This window comes from Pseudorca crassidens, chromosome 2 (genome assembly GCF_039906515.1).
Source record: "Pseudorca crassidens isolate mPseCra1 chromosome 2, mPseCra1.hap1, whole genome shotgun sequence".
Taxonomy (NCBI): domain Eukaryota; kingdom Metazoa; phylum Chordata; class Mammalia; order Artiodactyla; family Delphinidae; genus Pseudorca; species Pseudorca crassidens.
Window position 1 is genome coordinate 28636817 of NC_090297.1, and position 26597 is coordinate 28663413.

The window sequence follows — 26597 nt, forward strand, 5'->3', positions numbered from 1 at the left end:
TCCGGGAAAGGCATCTGAAATGTCTTAAGTTGAGGTGTGAAGAGCGGTTGGGGGGCGGAGGGGAAGGGGTGAGTGTGAAGAGGAAGGAGAGGGCTCCTGGCCAAGGGAACCAGAAGCAGAGAGGCTCCAGGTCTAATAGAAAAGCGCTTTCCCCGTTAGGGGAGGCCGACCAGTATAGCTGTCGCATGATGAGGAAGAGTCTCGCTTGAGGGGAAAGGCAGGGGCCCCGTTATGCCTACAGCTGGCCCCGCGATGGAGTTTGGGTCCTGGTGTGACCAGGCGTTATTAAAGAGTTTTTAACATGGAAATTATAAGAACTGATGTTTGTGTCAAGTCCTGTTTCATAATCTTTCCCCAAGTTATATTGTACATTTCCCCCCCCCCAAAAAAAAACATGGTCCTCAAAGCAACTCTACAGGCTTGATCAACTAACTGCTGGTGGTCACTTGACCGCCTGCAGAGGAGGAGGTGCGTGGGTCGGTCCCAACTGGGCGTGGCGGGAGGGCCTCGAGAAGAAGGGGGCCTCTCCCCAGGACAAGATTGGCCCAGGGCCTTCACAGCTGCAGGTCTTGGTCCTGCACCTCAGACCAGCCACGCTTCACGAAGGCTCCTGTCCAGGTTAGCTTTGCCGCCCTCCGCGACCTCGCCTCGGGCAGGCACTGTCCCGCACCAAGGTGGCGGGAGGAGTCCAGCCCCTCGGGGTTGTCTCCAGCAGGCACGGCCGGGCGGAGGGCCGCGGGAGGGCAGGCCCCGCCCAGCTCGCGGCCGTTGGCCGCACCCCATCGCGCTCGCCCCAGGCCCCGCCCAGGCTCGGCGCCCGCTCCGCGACACCTCCCCTGCGTCCTCTGCGCCGGCCGCGCCCGCACAGACGTCGCGTCCGCACGGTTAGGGCGGAGAGGCGAGGCTTGGATGTCGGGCGAGAGCCCGGGCAGCGGAACTGACGCCATCAGGCTTCCGGGGGCGGCCCCCGGGGAGGTCGGCGGCGGCGCCGCAGTCGTGGAGGGGCACTGGGATCGTAGGCGGCCGCGGGCGACGCAAGTTCCGCACGGAGCCCGTCTCTTCTCGCCTCACGCTTCTTCCTCTCTCCTAGTTGCGCGCTGCCTCCCGACGGCCGCTCTTCCTGACGAGAGCTTTCGGAGTGCGGTTGCTGAGGAGAAGCCGTCACCACCCCGCCTCGGGGCCGAGTGAGGGTTCCTGTCGCGCCGCGTCGCCCCCTGCGCCGCCTCCTTGCCCTCAGTGGCGGGCGCCCTTCTCGCTGGAAGCATTCTCCCCAGCTCCATGAATGGAAATCGGCTCCGCAGGTGAGTGAGTCAGAGCTGCTGGTCCGTCCGTTGGGGGTAACCGCAGAGCATCGTCGCTCCCTGCGCCCCGGCCCAGGTGCGCGAGGTGAGCGCCGTCCCCCTTCGGTCCCCCGCCCGGCCCTTCCTCCGCCTCCCCGCAGCCCCGCCGCAGTTCCCTGGAGCCACGGAGTAGGCGATGACACTGCGGGGAAGAGACTGCTCAAAGGGTTGAAGTTTGGGGTTCCCTAGGCCATATTACTCTTTTTTCCCCGGAGTCTAGAAGGGTTTGCCATCTTTTTTGTTACTCCAGTTGAAGATACAACGGGGTGTGTATTCTTTAATCGGGTAGTGTGTCCCGTAGAGGCACTGGGTGGCCAGCCTTCTCCCTTATGTATCTCCCTTCTGTAGTTGTGAAGATGCATTAAGATAACAGATGAGAATTAAGTTTGAAACAGGTATTAGTGCAACGTCAAATGCAAGATGGAATTTCTTCCATCCCCGAGTTCTCATCTATGTTTGTGGCAGCATGGTACATATAATAGTTCCTGAGGATCTTGGAAATGTCGTATCAGCCTGGATCACTGCTGATGTGAGGAGGTAGATCTTAAAATTGCTGACTATATATATATGTTTTCATTCTATATTCCCTAGAGAATCGGCTGTCATATTCTTGGAAATTTGGAATTTAAGAAAACTGCTTCTTTCCTTGGGAAAAAATGACAGTCTTGAGAAAAAATTGCATCATGGGCAGTACTTATCTTAAAAAAAGAAAAAGCACTTTTTACGGTCTGTAATTAATTGAAGGACATAAAGTAGGTGTTACATAACGATTTGCTTTCCAAATGATCATATTTGGTATGTTAAATTTGGAAGTATGCTTCATCCAGCCAGTCACAGTTTTATAACTTAATTATGAAAATATTAAGCGGCGGGTGTCTTCTTACTAATAGTACCACAAGTCCCTGAAATTCACATCTCATTTTGCCAATTTGAGAGGCACCTGAATATGAGATAAGAAAAACTTATATGAAAGAAACCAGTGACATAATGATATTAAAGATTTTGTTGACTACGTTAAGGAGTATAATTGTCAAATAGATGCAAAAAGCCCTTAGGAATTGTAGAGGTGGGCTGGGGAGAAGGGTTTATTACAAGTTTTATTATATGGAATTTTCTCTAATCAATTTTTACCGTGTCTCTTTTGCATGCTCTTTTTTTTTTTCATGTCTCCTTTAAAAGGGAAAGGTTTGTCTAGATTGTGAAGAGCTTTAGACTCTCGTTTGTTTATCATTGATTTGTAGGTTTCCGAAACTGTCTTGCTTTTGTTTTCCAGTTTTCTAATACACTGTTTAGGGAATGTGATGATTTGGGAGCTATACGTGATTTTTACATAACTGTTCTGTTGTTGAGCCTGGAAAACAAACATGAAAGTTAAACACTTTACTACTTATCCTAAAATTTTAAAGATATTTCCAAAAATTTTTAAGGTTCTTTTCTTTTTTGGGTTTTTCATGTGAAATTATTCCCAAATATATGGGCAACATCTTAGAAAATACTTCTGAAGTCAAACTGCCTAGCCAAGGGGTCCAACTCACCAAGTACGATTCAGTAAACGCTCCTAAGAATTCTTGAGCTATAGATAAGTTTTACTTCTTTTTGCATGGGCCGTTGCTGAAATATATACCTATTTAACTGTCCTCCCATCTGAGGAGGTATAGTTAGATTTGTCAGCCATATGCTTGGACATCGTGAAACACAAAGTTTATTCTTCAGTGCAGTTTATACATGATTGTAATTTAATGATGAAGATAAAGTATAATTTGGCTTAAGATTGTCATCAAAACCAAAATTTTCATTCTTCCTGAGACGTGTAATTGTTATGCTGCAAGTGAAATCGAAAGCATAATTGGGAAAAATGTGCAACTAAGTCTAAAATCAAGAACTTGACAGATACATATTTTGGTTTAAAAAATTTTAGATGCATATTTTCTCTGATAGTCTATTGAGTCAGTGTTGGATCTTGGCTCTCCAGTTTTGTTCTAAGTTTTTCTTTTGTGTGGAGATTCTCAGGAATCATCTTATGGCAAAATATTTTAAATTCTAATTGTTAGGTGGATACATAGAAAACTTAAATTTATTTACATTAGAGGACTAGAGATACAAATTCTATATAATTGTTTCTTGGCAAATCGTTCTTCACTAAAAGTTAATATTTGTCTATTCTTCCCTTTTGCATGTAATATTTTAAGTGATCTTTTAAGGATGTCCTGTACAATGTAGTGATTTAGTACTGTGTTAACTCTGATTTAACCAAAAAGCTGGCAGGCACAATTGGTTTTTAAATAATAATAATCAATAGTTTAGCATCTGTGCCTGTGACTCCTTAGTTAGAGGAACTTCTGATGAAACCCTATTTTTTTATGCTTTAATTACAGCTGGACTAAGAGTATATATATTTTCATTCCAAATAAAGTGGGAATAAAAGAAGCAGAAACGTTCATTAAGATATCAGTTCTCCTGAGTAGCTATTTTTTAGGACTGTACTATTCTAGTCTGTATTTTTAGGTAAAGTCAGACTACTGTTAAGGGCAGAAGGAATTGTACTTACCTACCAATGGAAGAAAAACATTTTCTATTACCTTAAATTAATAATAATGCAAAGTGATTTGACATGTTTGGTAGATGTCTTACACAATCTTGCAAAAGTGAATAGACTATGTTTCTTAGTTATATTCTTGAATTCCTGTTTGAATGTAGTTGTTTTAGGACTCTGTGTTTCTTTAATAATAAAAATCAAGAAAAGTTATTTGAGAACAAGTTCCAAAGGATGTGTGGAAGCTCAATTTGAATGAGGTGGATAAAAGTTGTGGATTCAAAGTACTAAAATATGTAATGCCATTAGGTTTTCAGTTTAGTATTTCTTTAATCCCTTGGGAAATGTTTTTATTGTTATATAGATTTTCTCACTTGTAGATTTTTGTCTTGAAGAAGATAAAATGCTGTTCTGTCTAGAGGGCATGAATTATAAACATGGAAAAGGTTTTTCTACTTTATTGTCGCTTAACTTTTAGCTAGTGCTGCTCTGGAGTGGCCATTATAACTTTTTTCCTAGTATTTATTGCTGTTGACTGGCATTGGGACTTATAAAAATGTGAAAGATTATTTTGATTTTTGTTTTAGAATTTAATTTCTCTGACAGTGATGGAAAGCCCTGAGGGAAAACTGTAAAGGAGGCAAGAAACAACGTTTTTCTTCTAAACAAAGACTTGAAAGTAAAGCGGGAAAAAGAACATCTATGAAACCCTTAAACATAATTCGATTAACATGATGAAGACTTTAAAAACTTATCCTTGATTTCATCACCCTGATATAACCACTCTTTAAAGTTTTAAACCAATTTCCAAGCTAATAAATGTATTAATTAAAAAAAATTTTTTTAATGAAGTTATTTAGGAAAGTGGTTAAAATGAATGAAACAGTTTCTAAGTGCTACGTTTGCTCTTTTAGAGAATTTTATGTAATAGGTTGATAATTTAGAATTAATTTATATTCTCCAGTGGGAACATTGCATTTGTTTGGTTCTGTAGGCCTGGTCTGAAAGTATGCAAAGAGGCCAGAGGCCCTGTAAAGGGGACATTTCCAGGAAAAGTTCTATGTTGTATATGGAAAAACCCTGGCTCGAGATAGAATTCTTGCCAAATTGTCATAAACTGTTAGATTCTAATTGAATACTACATTGCTTTATATCACAACCATCTTTTTTCACACTGGTTTCCATAGCCTTAAAATAATTGAGGGTCTACCTGAAAGATGAATTAAATATTATATTTCGTTAATCTAAAAAATTTTTTTCCTCTTATAATACTTAAAACTAGGATCTTAAGTAATTTATGTGTGGTTTGGTTTTCTTTTGTTTTAATGGATGGGAGGAAAAGGCAAGTGATCTGTTTTCAGGAAGGTAAAGCTAAAAAGATAATTTATTTAAGAATAGTATTCTTTCCAAACCTGTTTAGTCTCGGTTTGTTGTGATGAACAGCATTCACCAGACATTCCTGCTTCTAGTTCAGTTGTCTAGGATACTCAATAGACCCTCATTCTTGGCTCATTAACAAAACAGATGTGAGAAAGAATATTGTGTGGTTTTTCAACCATAGTGGTTATGCTGTTAGGATACATGAACAGCCTTTCTGTATTTGGAGTTTCTATAGTTTTCTGCCATTATCTGTGTTTTTAATATTAATGATTTTCTTTGGCTACCCATTGCTTTAAAAAAAAAAAAAGACTACTGAGATTTAGCAAAATCTTGTTACACAACTGATGCTTTCTCTTATATCTTAAATGTGGGCTCTCTGTGGTTTGGTTGCAATAAATTATGTACATTAGTCTGGAATGTTAGTTTAATGAAATAATCTGTAAGAATTCTTGTTTTAAATCAGCCAGTTATTCCTCTGTTGTTTCTAAATTATCAGGTTCTTGAGAAATCAGAAGATATCTGTAGGATATAGTCATGGGATATTTTTATATTCTTCATTTTTGCAAGAAAGTGTTCTCGGTTGTAGGCTTACATAATACAATTTTTGAGTCATTACCAATATTTGATATTTTAACTGATTTCTAAATCTTACAACAGAAGTTCATTAATATATCTCTGAATTTTAAAAAAGGTTGAAGAATAGATTGCAAAATAGGCTTATATCTTAGCAGTGAAGTCCTTTTTTTTGTTTGTTTGAAGAAACTTATAGCTTCTAAATTAGGACTTGCTCTCTGGGTATTTAACATAAAAGTGACATTCTCTAAAATTACTCAAAATTTTTCTGAATTTTTGCTTGGGTGATCAAAGTTTTTCAAAAGCTACCCAAACTTTAATTATAAAATAAATCTCAAGGCATTTCCATAGTGCGTGGGCTACTTGTTTTCCAGGGGGAAAAATGGCTTTGAAATAATGGTTCCCCATAGTGCATCTGAGAAATTTAGCCCCCAACAGTCTGAATGTTCTAGAGTGATTATTTAGCTACAGTGAATATAATAAATGTAATCTGATATAAGTGCATTGTGTTTGTACAGGTTCACTGAATGAATACGTAGACTTAGTAGATAAGAAGTTACTGAAATCTCATGCTGATGTTTACTAGTTAGCCTTGTGGAGTTAACTAGTAAACAGAGGCATTTAATTATGTCAAATTTTGAGGTCAACACATTTATTTTTTCAAAACAAAAATAAAAATTTTTTCCTGCTTGTAAAAATGCATGTTTATTATTTTTAAAAAAGCAAACAGTATAGGAAAGTCTAAAATAGAAATGACAATAATATGATCCCATTCTCCAGATAAAACCATTGCAAATTTTTCTTGTATATCTTCTCAAACGTCCATCCATCTGTCATCATATAGTTTTTAACCTGCTTTTTCTACTCAATATTGTATCATGGATATTTTTCTTTATCATTACTTATATCTATGTAGCAATATAGCAACATAATAATTTTTACTGAGTACATAGCATTTAAATTTTTTATTTTATTTATTTATTTTTTTGCTGCACTGCATGGCTTGTGGGATCTTAGTTCTCAGAGCAGGGATTGAACCCAGGCCCTTGGCAGTGAAAGCACAAAGTTCTAACCACTGGACTGCCAGGGAATTCCCGCATTTAATTTTATATTATTAATTAGTGTCATTGATGGTGGATTAGATTTCTTCGCAGTTTTTTATAAAATTATAACTAAAACTTTGGTAATTATCCTAATATATACATCTTTGTATAGTGATCCAGTGATTGCTTTAGGATAAATTCCTAGAAGTAGAATGGTTGAAACGAGGTATCCCATGAATATCAAAGCAAAAGTTCCCAGTGAAAATCCACAATTTGGTAATAGGCTGTAGTAGTGCTGTAGTTGATTCTTATTTATTCATTGCTTATTTTCATCAATCACATTTACTATAGACTGTAATTTAGCTTTGGACTCACTAGTACATGTTAGATTGTTAGGTCAGTGAACAACACGCACATATGCTTTGAAAATGTATGGTTTTTTGTTTGAAGTTTAACATGGTTAGTTGTTATTAGCCAGTACTTGCTGTAGCTACTAAAAGAAAAGTTTGAAGTAGAAATGCCAGATAGTGCTTTTTATTTCTGTGTAATTACATTTTCAACTCTATTGGGCAATATATGTATTTGTTAAATAACTAAAATATGCCTCTCTGGAAGTATAATTTGTTGTATTGACAGAATTATTTCTTCCACTAATTTACATTAAAATATTTTGTATACTTAAATTTGATGATTTTATGGTCAGTTACAGTAGAGTTCTGTTACATTGCTTATTCATGAAACAGAATTTTGGTTTTTACCAGTTTGTATAAAAAGCATGAGGGAAAATAACAATAATGGAGAAAAAAATCGTCAGTGTAATATAGTGTAGAAAGCATGGGTTTTGGAAACAAATCCTGGCTCTCAAATTAACATGGTAACGATGTGTCGTTGTAGGTTCATCGATTGTAACAAATGTACCACTCTGGTGTGGGGATGTTGATATTCGGGGAGGCTGTGCATATGTGGGGGCAGGAGGCATATGGGCAATCTCTACCTTCTGCTCAGTTTTGCTGTGAACCCACAACTGCTCTAAAAAATAAAGTCTATTAAAAAAAATTAATTGTGACTTTGGGCAGTGCTTTTAATCTTCCTTAATCTTAGTTTCCTTATCTGTATAATGGTATAGTAAAGAGATTCAGTATGCAAAGGAAATGACATTCCTCTCTTCCTAATTTTTAAGACATTTTATTATAGAAAATTGAGGATGTATATGCAGAACTGTATAATAAACTCCCATGTACCCATCGCCCATGTCCGGTCATGTCCGTTCTACTTTCCCCTCCCCTGTATTTTTTGAAGCATATTCTAGACATAATAATATTTTATTTATAAATATCTACTAAGTACATCTATAAGAGATATGGGGGACTTCCCTGGTGGTCCAGTGGTTAAGACTCCATGCTTTCACTGCAGGGGGAGCGGGTTCAATCCCTGGTTGGGGAACCTTGCAAGGCGAAGCCAAAAAAAAAAAAAGTTATGGACTCTTTAAATAAGCCACAGTACCATTATCACAGCATAAAATAATAGTATAACCCTTTATATCAAATATTCAGTCAGTATTCAAATTTCAGCTTGTCTCAGATATTATTCTTTTTTTTTTTAAACAATTTGCCTCTTTAAAATTTATTTCATTTTTGAGTCAGGATCCAGATAAGTTTCCCACATTGTGAGTGATTGATATGTCTTTTAAGTGCCTCTTAATTTGTAAGTTTTCTATCCTCTTTCCCCCTACTATTTATGGATTGTTTGTCCTTTTAGACTTTCTCACAGTTTGGATTTTGCTGGTTCCATCTTCATCGTGTAATTTAACGTGTTTCTCTAAATTTACTGTAAACTGCTAGGACCAAAAAGCTTGATCAAATTCAAGGCATGTGGGATCTTAGTTCCCCATCCAACCAGGGATCGAACCCCCATCCCGTGCAGTGGAAGTGTGGAGTCTTAACCACAGGACCACCAGGGAAGTCCCCTCATGGTATTCTTCCCCCCCCCCCCCCCCCCCCCCGGTATGCGGGCCTCTCACTGTTGTGGCCTCTCCCATTGTGGAGGACAGGCTCCAGACGCGCAGACTCAGCGGCCATGGCTCACGGGCCCAGCCGCTCCGCGGCATGTGGGATCCTCCCGGACAGGGGCACGAACCCGTGTTCCCGGCATTGGCAGGCGGACTCTCAACCACTGCGCCACCAGGGAACCCCAGGGTATTCTTTTTGAACTTACTGCAGTCAGGTTTTTGTCCCTAGAACTTCACTGAAATTGCTTTTATCAAAGTCAACAAAGAATTTGTTAAACCCAGTAGTCAGTTCCCAAATCTTAATTTTATTTGTCTCTTCAACTTCATTTGATTACTTTGCTTCCTTCTGGACATTCCTTTTCCACTTGGCTTCCTGGCCACCACATTCTCCAGATCCTCCTCCAACCTTATTGGCTATCACTTTTCTGCTTCCTTGCTGTTTCATCTTCATCTCCCCAATCTCTAAACATTGGGAGTTTCCCAGAGCTTATTAGTATTCTTCTGTATCCTGCCACAGTCAGGGTGATCTCCTCTGGTCCAGTGGTTTCAAATATCACTAATATGCCAAGGGCACTCATAGCTACATTTCCAGCCTGGACCTCTCCCTTGAACTCCACACCCATCTAACTGCCTACTAGATGCCTACTTGTACAGAAACCTTGACGTTAACATGTCCTAAAAATCCTCTTGATTTCTTCTCAAAGCTTTCTATTATTCCTGAGTCTTTCCTGTCTCAGTAAGTGCATTTCCAATTCTTTTAGTTGCTTAGACCAAAAAGCTTTGAGAGCTCTTTTCTCTCATACCCCACACCTAATCCATTAGCAGTTCCCGTTGGGTCTACCATCTAAATATTTTCCACAGTGACCTCATTCCCATAGCTGCTACCACCCCTGCCCTAGCCAACATTATCTTTTGCGTGGAAAGTCGACTAGCCTACTAACTGGTCTCCCTGCTTGTACTTTTACATATAATTTTTCATACAGCAGCTAGAGTGATTGTTTAAAAAAAGTTTGTCAGATCATAATGCTTCTTGATTCAGAACCCTTTGTTGGTTTCTCATGTCTCAGAATAAAATCCAAAGACCTCATCATGGCTTGCAAATCCTATAAGATCTGATCTCCCAGCATCTTTCTGACCTCATCTCCTACCGTTCTCTCTGCTCCAGGCACAGTGGTCTCCTTGCTGTTCATCAAACACCAAGCAAACTTCTGCTTTTTCCTTTATACTTGATTTTTCCTTGCCTGGAATGCTCTTTCAGCTGTCTACATGACTTTTTCTTTCACTTCTGTTTTATGCCTACTTGTCACCTTTTCAAAGAGGTCTTCTTTGACAAACCTATCTAATATGGCTAACTACCTCTCCCCCCCCACACACATTTTCTATCCCCGTAACCTATCTTATTTTTTTAAAATAAATTTATTTATTTATTTTTATTTTTGGCTGCATTGGGTCTTTGTTGCTGTGCGTGGGCTAAGCGGCGAGTGGGGGCTACTCTTCATTACGGTGCCCGTGCTTCTCATTGGGTGGCTTCTCTTGTTGAAGAGCACGGGCTCTAGGTGCACGGGCTTCAGTAGTTGTGGCTTGCGGGCTCTAGAGCGCAGGCTCAGTAGTTGTGGTGCACAGGCTTAGTTGCTCCGCGGCATGTGGATCTTCCCAGAGCAGGGCTCGAACCCGTGTCCCCTGCATTGGCAGGTGGATTCTTAACCACTGCGCCACCAGGGAAACCCTAACCTATCTTATTGTTTTATAGCAGTTATTACTACCTAATTGGCAAAAAAGAAATACAATATAATCTGCCCCACACCCCTATAAAACCTTCATGAGGACCAGGTCTTTATTGTTATTATTAAAATTATTCACTTGAACAATGTTTCGCACTTAGGATACGGTAAATATTTGTGGTTTTTGTTTGCTTGTTTGTTTGTTTTTTGTGATACGCGGGCCTCTCACTGTTGTGGCCTCTCCCATTGTGGAGCACAGGCTCCGGACGCGCAGGCTCAGCGGCCATGGCTCACAGGCCCAGCCGCTTCGCGGCATGTGGGATCTTCGCGGACCGGGGCACGAACCCGCGTCCCCTGCATCGGCAAGCGGACTCTCAACCACTGCGGCACCAGGGAAGCCCTACAGTAAATATTTGAACACATTTACGAGTCAATGAATGGATGACTTAATGAATGATAGATTTTCAGCACGTGTTAGTTTGTAGTAGTATAGTGTACTGATTAAAAGCCCAGGCTCTGAAATCAGACTGCCTGTTTGCAAATCGTAGCTTTGCCACTTTCTGTGAACATGTTTTTTAATCTCCTTGTGCTTCAGTTTCCTCAGTATAGTATAGTACCTGCCTCAAAAGTTATGTTGTAAGAAATCACCAAATGTATATCAGATATATAATACTCAATACATGTTAGCTGTTATTGTTGTTGTAATTTTGGGTTATCCCCGAGTATATTGTGAACTACTTAAGCAAAGTAACTGACTTATTAATTAATCCATGTATATATAAAACCTCGAACATAATAATTGTTCAATAAATAGAATAGATAAATGACTTTTTATGTTTTTGATTTTTAAAAAATTGTCTATGGGGGCAGTGAATTTCAGAAGAGAATGGGGGTTATAGAAAAATAAAACATTATTAAGCCAATCTTGATAGTCATCACATGTAAATAAAACAGCAGAAAGTTATTTTTTTAAACACATAAAAGGTTTTTTAAAATTTTAATGCCTAATGCTAGAGAGGGCATAGGAGAGAAATCTGGTGATAGTAATGCATTTATATGCCAGTTTGGTAGTAAATACCAAGAGTCAGAAACATGTTTCTGTTCCTATCCTTTGACCTGGTAGGTCTCTTTCTGAAATTTATCTGAAGGAAAAAATTCTATATGCCACTTTCCCTCTGTAGCTCCCCCAAATAAAACAGTAGGTGCTTGATGCAGAGAAATCCACTTAGCATAGTTGTGTGAAATGTTGTAGCTGTTTATTTATATTAATATTTATTGAAGAGCTACTACTTTTTTTAATGGCTTCTGTGCCAGGCACATCTAGAATGTATAGGTCATTTTATCTAATTTTTAAAATAAGGTAACTGAATGTACCTCAACATAAGAGAGGCCATATATGACAAAGCCCACGGCTAGTATCCTACTCAGTGGTGAAAAGCTGAAAGCTTTTCCTCTGAGATCAGGAGCAAGACAAGAAGCCTCCTCTCAACACTTTTATTCAAATAGTGCTGGAAGTCCTAGCCAGACAGTTAGGCAGAAAAAAGAAAGAAAAGGCATCTGAATTGGAATGGAAGGAGTAAAATTGTCTCTATTTGCAGATGACATGCTATTATATATAGAAAACCCTAAAGACTGCATGAAAAACTATTAGAAGTAATAAATGAATTTAGTAGAGTTGCGGGATACAAAATCAATATACAAAATCTATTGCATTTCTGGACTTCCCTGGTGGTCCAGTGGTTAAGAATCCGCCTTCCAGTGCAGAGGACGCAGGTTTGATCCCTGGTCGGGGAACTAAGATCCCACATACCGTGGGGCACCTGAGCCCGCGCGCCGCAACTACTGAGTCCGTGTGCTCTAGAGCCCACGTGCCACAACTAGAGAGCCCACGTGCTGCAACTACTGAGTCCATATGCTCTGGAGCCTGTGTGCCACAACTAGAGAAGCCCATGCAACACAACGAAAGATCCCACATGCCTCAATGAAAGATCCCACATGCCTCAACAAAGATCCTGCGTGCCGCAACTAAGACCCGATGCAGCCAAATAAATAAATTTATAGCAAAAAAGCCAAAATCTACTGCATTTCTATACACTAACAACTAAATATCAAAAAGATAAATTTTTTAAAAGTCCCATTTATGGTAGCATCAAAAACAATAAAATGCTTATGAATAAATTTAACCAAGAAAGTCAAAGATCTAGGGGCTTCCCTGGTGGCGCAGTGGTTGAGAGTCCGCCTGCCAATGCAGGGGACACGGGTTCGTGCCCCGGTCTGGGAAGATCCCACATGCCACGGAGTGGCTGGGCCCATGAGCCATGGCCAATAAGCCCGTGCGTCCAGAGCCTGTGCTCCGCAATGGGAGAGGCCACAACAGTGAGAGGCCTGCAGACGGCCAAAAAAAAAAAAAGAAAAAGAAAGTCAAAGATCTACACATTGAAAACTATAAGACATTGATGAAAGCAATCAAAGAAGACACAAATATGTGGAAAGATATCCTGTGCTCATGGATTGGAAGAATTAATATTGTTTAAATGTCCACACTACCCAAAGTGATCTACAGATTCAGTGCAGTCCCTATCAAAATTGCAATGGCAAAAAAAAAAAGAAAAAAATTGCAATGGCATTTTCTACAGAAATAGAAAAAACAATCCTAAAATTTATGTGGAACCACAAAAGACCCCCAATAGCTAAAGCAGTCTTGAGAAGGATGAACAAAGAAAACTTCCTGATTTCAAACTATATTATAAAGTTATGTCAAAACAGTGTGGTATTGGCATAAAAATAGGCACATAGATCAATGTGAGCCCAGAAATAAACCCATGCATGTATGGTCAGTTAGTTTTTGACAAAGGAGCAAAGACTATACATGGGGAAAGGATAGTCTCTTTAATAAATGGTGTTGGGTAAACTGGATAGCCATATGCAAAAGAATGAAACTAGACCCCAACTTATACCATATATAGAAATTAAAATGGATCAAAGACTTTAACAGAAGACCTGAAACCATAAAACTCCTAGAAGAAAACAGCACGTGAGCTCCTTGACATTGGTCTTGGCAATGATTTTTAAAATTTAATAGCAAAAGCAAAGGCAACAAAAGCAAAAATAAAGAGGTGAGACTCCATCAAACTAAAAAGCTTCTGCTCAGCAAAGGAAACCATTGACAAAATTAAAAGGAAACTTATAGAATGGGAGAAAATATTTGCAAACCACATACCTGATAGAGGGTTAGTATCCAAAATATACAAGAAACTCTTACAACTCAGTAGCAAAAAAACCAACTCAGTTAAAAAATGGGCAAAGGGCGGAGCAGCTAAGCCTTTGCACCACAACTACTGAGCCTGTGCTCTAGGGCCCGCGAACCACAATTACTGAGCCCGCGTGCCGCAACTACTAAAGCCCACGTGCCTAGAGCCTGAGCTCTGCAACAAGAGAAGCCACTGCAATGAGAAGCCCGCTCACCGCAACGAAGAGTAGCCCCCGCTCACCGCAACGAAGAGTAGCCCCCGCTCGCAGCAACTAGAGAAAGCCCGCACAGCAACGAGGACCCAACAATGAAGACCCAATGCAGCCATAAATAAATAGATAGTTAGATAGATAAATTTATTAAAAAAATAAAATGGGCAAAGGACCTGAATAGACATTTTTCCAAAGAAGACATACAAATGGCCAACTGGTGCATAAAAGGTGCTCAGCATCACTAGTCATCATGGAAATGCAAATCAAAACCACAGTGAGGTATAACCTCATACCTGTTAGGATGACTTTTATCAAAAAGACAGGATGATAAATGCTGTTGTGAGTGTGGAGAAAAGAGAAGCCTTATACACTGTTGGTGGGAACATAAACTGGTATGGCCACAATGGAAAACTGTGTGGAGGTTCCTCAAGAAATTAAAAATAGAGCTACCATATGTTCCTTTACCAGGGGGGAAGGGTGGAGGGGAGAGATAGATTGGGAGTTTGGGATTGACATGTACACACCGCTGTAATTAAAATAGATAACCAACAAGGACCTACTGTATAGCACAGGGAACTCTGCGCAATATTCTGTAATAACCTAGATGGGGAAAGAATTTGAAAGAAATAGACACATGTATATGTATAACTGAATCACTTTACTGTTCACGTGAAGCTAACACAACATTGTTAATCAACTATACTCCAATATTTAAAAAAAAAAAAAAGAATAGGGCTGCCATATATTCCAGTAATCCCACTTCTGGGTATATATCCGAAGGAAACGAAACCATTATCTTGAAGAGATATCTGTACTCTAATGTTCATTGCAGCATTCACAATAGCCAGGGTATGGAGACTGTCTTAAGTATACATCAGCGGATGAATGAATCAAGAAAATGTGATGTGTGTATACACACACACACACACACACACACACACACGTATACACATAGTGGAATATTACTTAGCCTTAAAAAAAGAAGGGAATCCTGTTATTTCTGACAATATAGATGAGCCTGGAGGGCACTATGCTAAGTATAATAAGACAAAGACAAATACTACATGGTATCACTTATATGTGGAATCTAAAAATAAAAAGTCAAACTCAGAAACAGTAGAAAAATGGTTGCCAGGGAGTGGGGGAAATTGGGAAAAGTTGGTACAAGGGTACAAACTTTGAGCTATAAAATAAATAAGGTCTGAGGATCTAATGTATAACATAGTGACTATAGTTGATAATACTCTGTTGTATAATTGAAATTTGCTGAGAGAGTAGAACTTAAATGTTCTAAGTCCAGTAGGTGGAGGAAAAGGGTGGGGTTGTGTTTAGCATACAATCCTGTGAATATCCACTACAACTGCTTATGTTTCACTATTTATAATAGTGAAACATTGGAAGCAAGCTAAATATTCTTGAGTGGAACCTGGTCAGTTTTACTTCATCAACTTAATGTATTATTACATAACCATTAAAATTATGAATATGAAGACCTTAGTAATACAGATATGCTTATGAGGCTATGTTAAGTGGGAACAGAATATAACATTTTATATACAGTGTGTTTGCTACTGTGAAACTTGAAAATGTAATGGAAGGGATTCAGATTACTCAAACAAATTTATGAGGTAGTGTGACAGAGGGTCACTGTGCTCCACAGTCTGGTCCCTAGCTTTGCAGATCCTGATGCTTGGTTTTGCCAGGCATCCAGAGCTGATCATCACCTTGAGGGACCGATTGATGCTAACCAAGTTCACAAGAAACTAATATATAAGTCATAATGCCAATTTAATTATTTACAAAGAAAAATACTATTTCCAGAGCATAAAGAAGATTCATGTTGACTAGTCAGCGACTTATCTCCCTCCGGCCATCTATATGGGTATACAGACAGTAATCAGAAGGTTGCTTTGTAATCGTGGAATCAGAACAAGGGACTTAATATGATGTGCTCTTTAGTATTAGGGATAGAAATATGAGTCACTCATAAACTCTGTCCTCAGGTCACTCAATTTGTAAGAAAATGCAGGTAGTTAAATAGCTATAGAATTTTCTCCGTGTGGAGTAGACAGATTATTTTATTAGGCTCAGAACTTCCACTAAAGAAAACTAAAAAATCTGGATAAGATGGAACAAAATGCCTTCTTAAGAGGATGGAATAATTAAGAATAGGTTACTGAAAATCAGACATTCTGTATCACAACCACTAGTTGGGAGACTATTTCCCTTTATTTTATTTTTATAAATGTATTTTATTTATTTTTGGGCTGCGTTGGGTCTTCTTTGCTGCGCATGGGCTTTCTCTAGTTGTGGCGAGCAGGGGCTACTCTTTGTGCGAGCTTCTCGTTGCGGTGGCTTCCGTTGTTGAGGAGCACGGGCTCTAGGCGCGTGGGCTTCAGTAGTTGTGACACGTGGGCTCAGTAGTTGTGGCGCACGGGCTTAGTTGTTCCGAGGCATGTGGGATCTTCCCAGACCAGGGATCAAACCCGTGTCCCCTGCATTGGCAGGGAGGGGGATTCTTAACCACTGCGCCACCAGGGAAGTACCCCCTGAGTTAATTTTTGAAAAAAGTTTTAGGTCTGTGTCCAGATTCTTTTTTTTTTTCCCCCTTTAGCATGTGGATATCCATCCACTTATCAGCACCATTGCTTGAAAAGACTCCTTTTTCCGTTGAATTGCCTTTGCTCCTTTGTCAAAGATCAGTTGACTTGTGGTTCAATTTTGGGGCTGTGTATTCCTCTGATGTATTTTTCTATTCTTTGACAAAAACCCACACTGTCGCGATTATTGTAGCCTTATACATTAGCACCAAAAAAAGAAAAGAAAGAAATACTTAGGTATAAATCTAACAAAATATGTACGAGATCTATGTGAGGAAAACTACAAAACTCTGGTTTAAAAAAATCAAAGAAATCAAGGAAAATCTAAATAAATAGAGATATTTTATTATACATGGATAGGAAGACTCAGTATAAAGATGTCAGCTTTTCTCAACTTGATTTATATACTTAGCACAATTCCAAGCAAAATCCCAGCAAGTTATTTTGTGGATATTGACAAACTGATTGTAAAGTTTATAGGGAAAGGCAAAATACCCAGAACAGCTACATGATATTAAAGGAGATTAAAGTCAGAGAACTGATTGACAGTACCTGATTTCAAAACTTACTGTAAAATATCATAATCGAGACAGTGTATTATTGACAAAAGGATAAACAAATATATCAATGGAACACAATAGAGAGCACAGCAGAATGGGTTCCAATCTCAGTTCTGCTACTTACTAGCTATGAAATTTTAGGCAAATCATTTCAGTTTTCCTCATCTATAAAATCATTATGAAGTTTGGGGTTCCATTTGTTTATTTTTGCTTTTATTTCTATTGCCTTGGGAAACGTTGGTATGATTTATAATCAAACTTATAAGGTTTTGCACAGCAAAGGAAACCATAAACAAAATGAAAAGGCATCCTACGGACTGGGAGAAAAATATTTACAAGTGATGCGACCGACAGGGCTTAATTTCCAAAATATACAAACAGCTCCTACAATTCAATGACAAAAACACCCATTAAAAAAGGTGGGCAGAAGACCTAAATAGACATTTCTACAAAGAAGACATAAAGATGGCCAACAGGAACATGAAAAGATGTTCCACATCGCTAATTATTAGAAAAATGAAAATCAAAACTACAGTGAGAGGGCTTCCCTGGTGGCGCAGTGGTTGAGAGTCCGCCTGCCGATGCAGGGGACACGGGTTCATGCCCCGGTCCAGGAAGATCCCACATGCCGCAGAGCGGCTGGGCCCGTGAGCCATGGCCACTGGGCCTGCACGTCCGGAGCCTGAGCTCCGCAACAGGAGAGGCCACAACAGTAAGAGGCCCACATACCGCAAAAAAAAAAAAAAAAAACCTACAGTGAGGTATCACCTCACACCAGTCAGAATGACCATCATCAAATTTACAAATAATAAATGCTGGAGGGTGTGTGGAGAAAAAGGAACCCTCCTACACTGTTGGTGGGAATGTAAATTGGTACAGTTACTATGGAAAACAGTATGGAGGTTCCTCAAAAAACTAAAAATAGGGTTGTCATATGATCCAGCAATCCCACTCCTGGGCATATACCCAGACAAAACTGTAATTCGAAAAGATATATGCAACCCTATGTTCATAGCAGCACTATTTACAATAGCCAAGACATGGAAACAGCCTAAATGTCCATCAACAGATGAATGGATAAAGAAAATGTGGTATATGTACACAATGGAATATTACTCAGCCATTAAAAAGAATGAAATAATGCCATTTGCAACAACATGGATGGACCTAGAGATTATCATACTAAGCAAAGTAAGTCAGAAAGAGAAAGACATACTATATGATATCACTTATATGTGGAATCTAAAATACAACACAAATGAACATATCTATGAAAGAGAAACAGACTACAGACAGAGAGAACAAATTTGTGGTTGCCAAGGGAGAGGCTGGGTTGGGGAGGGAAGGACTTGGAGTTTGGGATTAGCAGATGTAAACTATTATATATCGGATGGATAAACAACAAGGTCCTACTGTATAGCACAGGGAACTATATTCAATATCCTGTGGTAAACCACATTGGAAAAGAATATGAAAAAGAATATATATGTATAACTGAGTCACTTTGCTGTACAGCAGAAATTAAACACAACAATGTAAATCAACTATACTTCAATAGTAAAAAAAAAATTATTGCAAGGTTTGGTAAGAGCTTGATAAATTTTATCTGTTGTTCATGTTCTGATTTTATCCTGACAGGATTCATAAGAAAGAGGTAGGTTAGGTATTATTTCCATTTTATAGATCAGGAAATAGAATTTCAGGGCTATTAATATTTAACAAAGGTCAAGTGGTTAGATAAATGGCAGAGCCAGAATTATGACCTAGTCTAGAATTACTCATTATTACCTGTCTCAGTTTAGGATAGCAGGAAAGATTATGCCCTCAGAAAAGATCTTACAAATATATGAAAACAAAATTTAAAAATAAGTGATGCAGGTGGCACTTTAATGTACTTTCATCCACAGTGAAGAAAAGTTGTTAATTATCTTTTTTCCTATTCTCTGGAAGAATTTGTTTAAGATTAGTATTATTTCTTTCCTTAAATGTTTGGTATAATTCTCTAGTGAAGCCATCTGGATCTGGAATTATTTAGTGTGTGCATGTGTGTGAATATTTTTAATTGTGGATTTAATTTTTTCAGATAGTTACAGGACTTTTCAGATATTTTAAATGTAAATTCATTTAGATAATATTTACTAACTGAATTTATTGTTTGAATTTTGTTTAACAAAGCTACAACATTTTGAGCTTCAAAAACTTAATGTTAGATATCACCTAGGATTTGTTTTTTTCTTAACTGTGATAAAATATATATAACATTAAATTTGCTGTCTTAGCAATTTTTAAGTGTACAATTTAGTAGTATTTAAGTACATTCACATTGTTGTGCAACCAATCGCCAGAACTCTTTTCATTTTGCAAAACTGAAACTATACTCATTAAGCAACAATTCCTTTTTCTACCTTTTCCCCCAGCCCCTGGCAACCGCCCTTCTGCTTTGTCTCTATGAATATGACTACTCTAGGTATTAGGTGGAATCATACAGTGTCTTTTTGTGACTGGCTTATTTCACTTAGCATGACCTCTACAAGGTTCATCTATGTTGTAACATGTGTCAGGATTTCCTTCCTTTTTAAGGCTGATTGATGTCCCATTATAGGTATATACCAGATTTTCTTTATCCATTCATGCGTCAGTGGACACTTAGGTTGCTTCCACCTTGTGAATAGTACTGCTATGAGCATAGGTGTATAATTATCTTTTCAATACCCTGCTTTCAATTCTTTTGGGTTTATACCCAGAAGTAGATCATGGATCTACTAGATCGTATGGTAATTCTATTTTTAATATTTTGAGGAACCACTGTACTGTTTTCCAAAACAGCTGCACCATTTTACATTTTATTTGAAAAGAGAACTTTTCAAATTTTATATGCTTTTGTGTACCAGTAAGCTGTATCTTTCTAGGACTTAGTCTATTTCATCAAACTTTCAAATTTATTAACAATGTTTGTAATGTCTTCTGTATCTGTAGTAATACTGATACTTTTTTTCCCGTTTATATTGGTTACTTAAGCCTTTTTTTCTTCTGTTGTAAAAGTCACTGGAATTTATCAATTTTAGTTATCTTTTCAAATAATTGAGTTTGTTGTTCCTTTTTATTGTATATTGTTTTTATTTTGTTCATCTGCTCTTACCCTTCTTTAAGTTTACTTTGCTATTGGTTGCATACATTTTAGATACGATTTGTGCTTTGTTTATGCTCACCTGGGTTTGTGTGCTCCTTTCTACCCCTTCCAAAACAATTTTCCAGAGGTACCCAGTTTTTGTTTCTTTGTATGTTTGTTTTAATGAGGAAAGTAAAGTGGGGTGAAAGAAATTGGTATTAGAAACCATGTCATCTTTCAGCACTAGGCTTCAAGCATTATCAGCTGTACTTAAAACTCTAACTTACTCTGGTTGACAAGATTATTAAATGCAGCTTGTAAGAGTGTGTCTCTCTTTTTTTTCCCCTTCCCTGGCAGGACCCGTTGGGGCCCAGCCCCTACTCATGGTGCCCAGAAGACCTGGCTATGGCACCATGGGCAAACCCATTAAATTGCTGGCTAACTGTTTTCAAGTTGAAATTCCAAAGATTGATGTCTACCTCTATGAGGTAGATATTAAACCAGACAAGTGTCCTAGGAGAGTGAACAGGTAAGAATTCAGAGATCTTTTGCTTTTGGTATTTGTCTTTGCTTTAGAAATTATGTTTATCTTGTATATCTAAATAGCAATGATAATGTCTAACAGTTTGACCAAGAACAGATGGTAATTTGCTTTGAAATTGACTATACTTCAGAGGTGTGATGATGGGAAAAATCTACAAACAGCCTTGAAATTTTTCCATTATAACATAAATTCATATGTTTTCTCTGTGATAATAGAAAAGGTGCAAGTCATTTTTATGTGCTCTTGAAATCAGACTGAGCATTTTTTCCTTTGCTATTAGGTAATATTTATCGGTGCTTTCTTTTTTCTCCCCACCCCACCTCGACCTTATTTACCCCTTTCGTGATGTTCCCTTTAAGATGATGGTGGTTGTCATGGTTTCATGCCTTCTGTTCTCCTGATCCTCAACTCCTAACTGTTCCCTACTCTTTTATAGGAACAAGTATGTATGATATATAAAGATTTATCAATCTGCTTTCAATAAGCTTCTTTCACTTCCCCCAAATACTATGGATATGGATGTGGTTTAGATAATATAGGAACAGAAAAGGAATTTATGACGTGATGTATACCACAAAGGAGGGTTTTTAAAAAAAAATGACTTATGGACAAAATATTTAGAAAACAATGATGTTCAACTTAGCCTTTTAGTTTGTACTATCAAATACCCCAGCCTTTTCTTACTCAGTAAGTATTATTATTAAGAGCCTTCATTTAAAACGTAGATTTATTGCTGTCAAGAAATTTGTAATTTAGTAGAAGAAGAGATAAGACACATAAGAAATATGACATGAATGAGCACTAAGAGACTTTTTAATAACATATAAAAGAAGACCATCATATGAGTGTTATAATTAACATGTAATAAAGAGTTCTTTCTGAGGTCAGGAAGCAAGTTGTGGAGTATTACAAGTGGAGGAATCTTAAAATTATCAACTAATCTGATGCCTTTTTTTTTTTTTCCTGATACCTTTTTTGTAGCTGAAATCCAGAAAGGTTGAGAGGCTTACTCAACAACATTTCTAATAGCAAAGGTGAGACCAGCACTCCAGAATCCTGACTTGATAGTCATTAAGAAATATTTGTAAAGCAAGAAGGAAAGGAATTGGGCTAATCTAAACAGTTGGTAGAACTGCAGATCGTGTAATAAAGAGAACACTTTTTTTTTTTTTTTTTTAAGATGAGGCAGCAGTAACAAAGGTACAACAATTGAGAAGAACCAGGTTTAGTGAGCCTAAGCCAGGCTTAAGGGGGGAGGTTCTGGTCAGGTACTACAATAAGCTACCATCTGTGAGTACATGACTTCCTAATCTTGCTGTAGCCTCCACCTCTTTCCTGAGCTTCAGACTTGACACCTGAATATCTATAAAGTGCTTCAAACACAGGTCAAAACAACTTACTCTCTCAATCCCCATCCCCACACTCCACTCATACTACTATATTCTTTTGCTCTACCCAAATTCCCAAAATAGACCTTCCTTTTTCCTCCTGTTGGTTATCAAGTCCTATTGCTTCTGTTACAGAAATTATTCCCTAATTTGGCCCCTCTCCATCCATACTGCTACCACCTTGGTTTCAGACCCTTATTTGTTATCTAGACTATTGTAATGATCTTCAAATTGGTCTCCCCTAACATTTCTTTCTCTCCCCATTCTCGATAAGTATCCATACTTCTGGCGTAGTTATTCTTTTAAATAAGAAATCTGATTATATCACTCCCCTACTTTAAAATGTATTCAGCTCCCTATTGCCTACAGAATAATATCCCAAATTTAGTATAGCATACCTTTCTTAGTTTGGCTCTAACCTTTATCTTTTTTCATATTCTGCAACTCCTACCTGGAATGCCTTCTCTGCCCTTACCTATCTGGCAAACTTCTATTATTTTTCAAGACAAACCTTTTGAACTCCATAGTCAGATAGTAGTTCATTCTTTTTTTCTTTTCCTTTTTTACAAATAATATTTGGCAGTTTATTAACCAGTGGAGTATATTGCACAACAAATTACCTCACATCTTTCAGGAAGAAAAACAATTAAATTTGAAAAGTAAAGACATCACCCACTGAATTCGGACACAGTTAAAATGTGCTTTAAATATTTCTTTGGGAGAAGGGACACAACACTTCTACTCAATTAAGAGAAACATATGTACAGTCCAGGCCTTGTTTTCTTTACACCCATCATGCCATGAATTCATAGGTAATGGGTTCCAACAGTTCAGGCTCCTTTCCACTGGTTCTCATGAAGTGTGCTTCTCTGGGTGGAGCAGGCTGGCGCTTCAGCTGAACCCAAAGTACCTTTCTCTTTGGCTTCCTTCTTTTTCTGATCGTTTTCCTTCACACATTTCAGAAAGCTGTCTTGGCTCTTAGAGTGCTTAATGTGCTTGATAGGCACATTAATTCTCTTGGCAAGAATCTTGCCCTTATTTGTTTACAACGATGCCAACATTGTGCTAGGTAACACTGTAGACTCTTCCAGTTTTGCCATGGTAACATTTGTGGGGCATTCCTTATGGAACAGTGCCCATTCGCTTGATATCTACAATATCACTTTCTTCTTGATTCGCATGTATGTGGCCAAAGGAACAACTCCGTGTTTTCTAAAAGGCCTAGAGAACATATAGCAAGTACCCCTCCTCCTTCCCTTTGTGTTGGTCATTTTGGTGAATTATTGGAAGATGGTGGTTCCAGCCGAAAGGCCAGATGGTAGTTCATTCTACTATGACCTTGTAGTACTTGGTTGGTGTACACTTTCATTACAGTATTTTTAGTGCGTTATTTGTTACCCTCTTCTCTCAGTGTAACCTCTTCATGAAAAGTAATATTCTTTATCATCATCTTTGTAGCCCTGATCTTAGCTCAATGATTGGCACATAATAAATACTCAGTAAAATGAATGAAATGCTTATAAAAGTAAAATGGGATGAGTGTGTTGGTAGGAGACAGGAAAGAGAACTGGACATTATAGAGGGCTTTGTATGCCTAGATATGGATTTTCAGTTCCCTACCCTTCTTTCCTAGGATATATAGGTTAGTCTTTATGTTAGTGTCCTTCTCTTTTGTCTGTCTTTGGGCTTACAGGGACCAACTGTCTTATGCTGCACTCTCAAATTCCCTTTTTCTTGTTTCTCAAAATGGGGGTGTTAATGTGTAAATTTGAATGAAGGATAATTCTGACCTTTCTGGTAGATGTTTACATTTTTAAAGGGCATTTATTAATCTAAGGAAGTCTCTTAACTGATAGAATGTCTAAGGCAGATATTTCTTAGCTGAATTCCTTATTATTGCCTCTTCACCTTGCCCTGCCTGAAAAAATTGCCCCTAACTTTAGCAGTATATAGTGAAGAATTCTTATACGTTATTTATTGAATAGGAAAATTATATGACGAAAATGTTAGAAAAACAAAATCACTTGAAGGCAAAATGGGATGGAATTGAGGAAGTGGTAGGAGTTGGAGGCTTGGGACTTAGAGGGATGTCAATTGAAATTTTTTTTAGTATTTCAGATGAGTTATGAGGGACTAGGGCATTGGCAATAACCTTGGGTAAAAAAGAACAAAATTGTTTATTAGATTTGTTCTTTTTCCTACCTTTTTTTTGGTAGAGGAATAATCACATGTTATATGTGTGTATATGAAGTTGCGTACCATAGAGTTTCATATGTAGATGCTCAACATGTTGGTTAAGTTTGGGAGGAAAATGTATATAATAAATTAGTGTGGTACATTCTGGTTTTAACTTACAGTCCTTTTGGCATCCCTAATTATATTTCATCTTTATGTTGCTTTGTCTTCTTACGTTATTTGTCAGTAGGAGTAAAGGATCTGCAATTTAGATGTTCCCAAATGGAAATTTTTTTTATCGTGTACCTTTTATTTGAGTTTTGATAGGAGCTATAGGACTTCCTTGGGACTCTAAAATTGGCGTTAACCAACTTTATCCTTTGTTAATAATATTGATTTAATTTTATGTCAACATCCACAAAACTTATTGCCTTTATTTTCTTCAAAAGCCTAGCTTTTGTCTTCACTTTTTGCAATATCATGTAATTAGTCAGTTAAAATTGTTGGTGGGCTTCCTAAATTGGTTCAGTTCTTACACTTCAACAACTAGAATTCTAGAAGTTAGAAGAAACTAAATAGAACTTTACAATTCCTTTTCAATATGAACTAAACAGTTATGGGCCAAAATGCAGCAGTATTTAAATCAACACATATGAGGTTTCTCTTGTCCATATGCCATATGCTCAAATATTTGGCACTGTGGCATTAATCATAATAGTAGAATGATGTATTGCAGCCAAACAAGTTTCCACTTTAGTCAGAAGAGTTTTCTTGGACAAAATATCCAGGAAATGCTTGTGAATCATCTTGTGAGTCAATTTTTCTACTTTAGACTTTCTGTCTGTTGCCTTTTTTATCCTTTCCTCACTTCTTTGGGGAGTGTGTGTCTATGTGTTTCTTTTTTTCCCAATTTAATGATTTGATTATAAAATCATCATTAGTTAAAAGAGCATGTAAAGCAGATTTCAGATGTTTCTTGTTTTCTTTTAACAAGTGAATGGTCTTAAAAATTAATTTCTAGAAATATTATGACCTAAAGTATAAAATCTGTAACTTGAGATTTTTATGCTAGTTTGTCCAACTACTAAATATATGTGAGGGTAAACCATGAATAGACTGTTCCATATTTATTCAAAATTGTTAAATAGTGAAATAGATGGGGAAAGTTGTGTATGCAGCATGATTATAAATATAAGATCTCCTTGCATAAAGGTTTGAAGGAATGTTGAAATAGTTGGTGATAGATTGTGATCGAAGTTTTTGGTTTAATTTTCTTTTACAAATTAAGCATTATCTTATAGTCATTGTACTAGTATGATTGCTGTTACTATTCTATTATGATTAATGACATAGTGCTGAGTGTGCATAGTGCATATGGATGTAATGTAATTTTAATGATTGAATCTTAGAAGGAAAAAATCTATATTGATATGATTTTGGCTTTTAAATAGAAATAGCAAGTCAGAGTGAAGAAACTCTCTTCTACTGTTATTAGGAATATTATTGGCATAGTGTAATAACAGGGTAGTGTGCCAAGAAAGGGATATTCTTTTTTTTTTTTTTAACACATTGGGTTTTTTTGTTTGTTTGTTTTCTTTTCTTTTTTTTGGCTGCTTTGAGTCTTCGTTGCGGTGCGTGGGCTTCTCACTGCAGTGGCTTCTCTTGTTGCAGAGCACGGCCTCTAGGCGCGCGGGCTCAGTAGTTGTGGCTCGTGGGCTTAGTTGCTCCACGACACGTGGGATCTTTCCAGACTAGGGATCAAACCCGTGTCCCCTGCATTGGCAGGTGGACTCTCAACCACTGCGCAAACAGGGAAGTACAGGACATTCTTCTTTTAAATAACATCCTTATTGATATAAAATTCACGTACTACACTATTCACTCATTTAAAGTGTGCAATTCAGTGGCATTTAGTATGTTCACAGTGATAATGTACAACTGTCACTGCAGTCATACTTTAGAACATTTTGCCCTCCACCAAAGAAATCCCATACTCACTAGCAGTCACTCCCCATTGCCTCCCTCCCTGCAGTCCCTGCCCAACACTAATCTACTCTCTGTCTCTGTAGATTTGCCTTTTCTGGACATTTAAATATAAATAGAATCATACAATATGTGGCCTCTGTGTGACCGACCTCTTTCATTTCACGTTTTTGTTTCT

General features: G+C 38.0%; 1 protein-coding gene across 4 annotated transcripts in view; it reads left to right on the forward strand.

Annotated features, from left to right (window-relative positions):
* The first annotated feature begins 957 nt into the window (after window positions 1–957).
* Window positions 958–26597, forward strand: part of AGO3 (argonaute RISC catalytic component 3) — a 126449-nt gene continuing 100809 nt past the window's right edge. For 2 of the 4 annotated variants that reach the window (XM_067725473.1, XM_067725474.1), the window contains exons 1-2: window positions 20734–20858; window positions 21855–21907. Coding sequence is in view for 1 of the 4 variants with exons in the window: in XM_067725471.1 (XP_067581572.1) it covers window positions 1283–1301; window positions 20687–20858 (191 nt within the window). In the remaining 3 variants the exon portion in view is untranslated. Of the gene's footprint in view, window positions 1302–20686; window positions 20859–21854; window positions 21908–26597 lie in introns of those variants that run through there. The other 2 variants (XM_067725471.1, XM_067725472.1) reach the window with 2 other exon arrangements.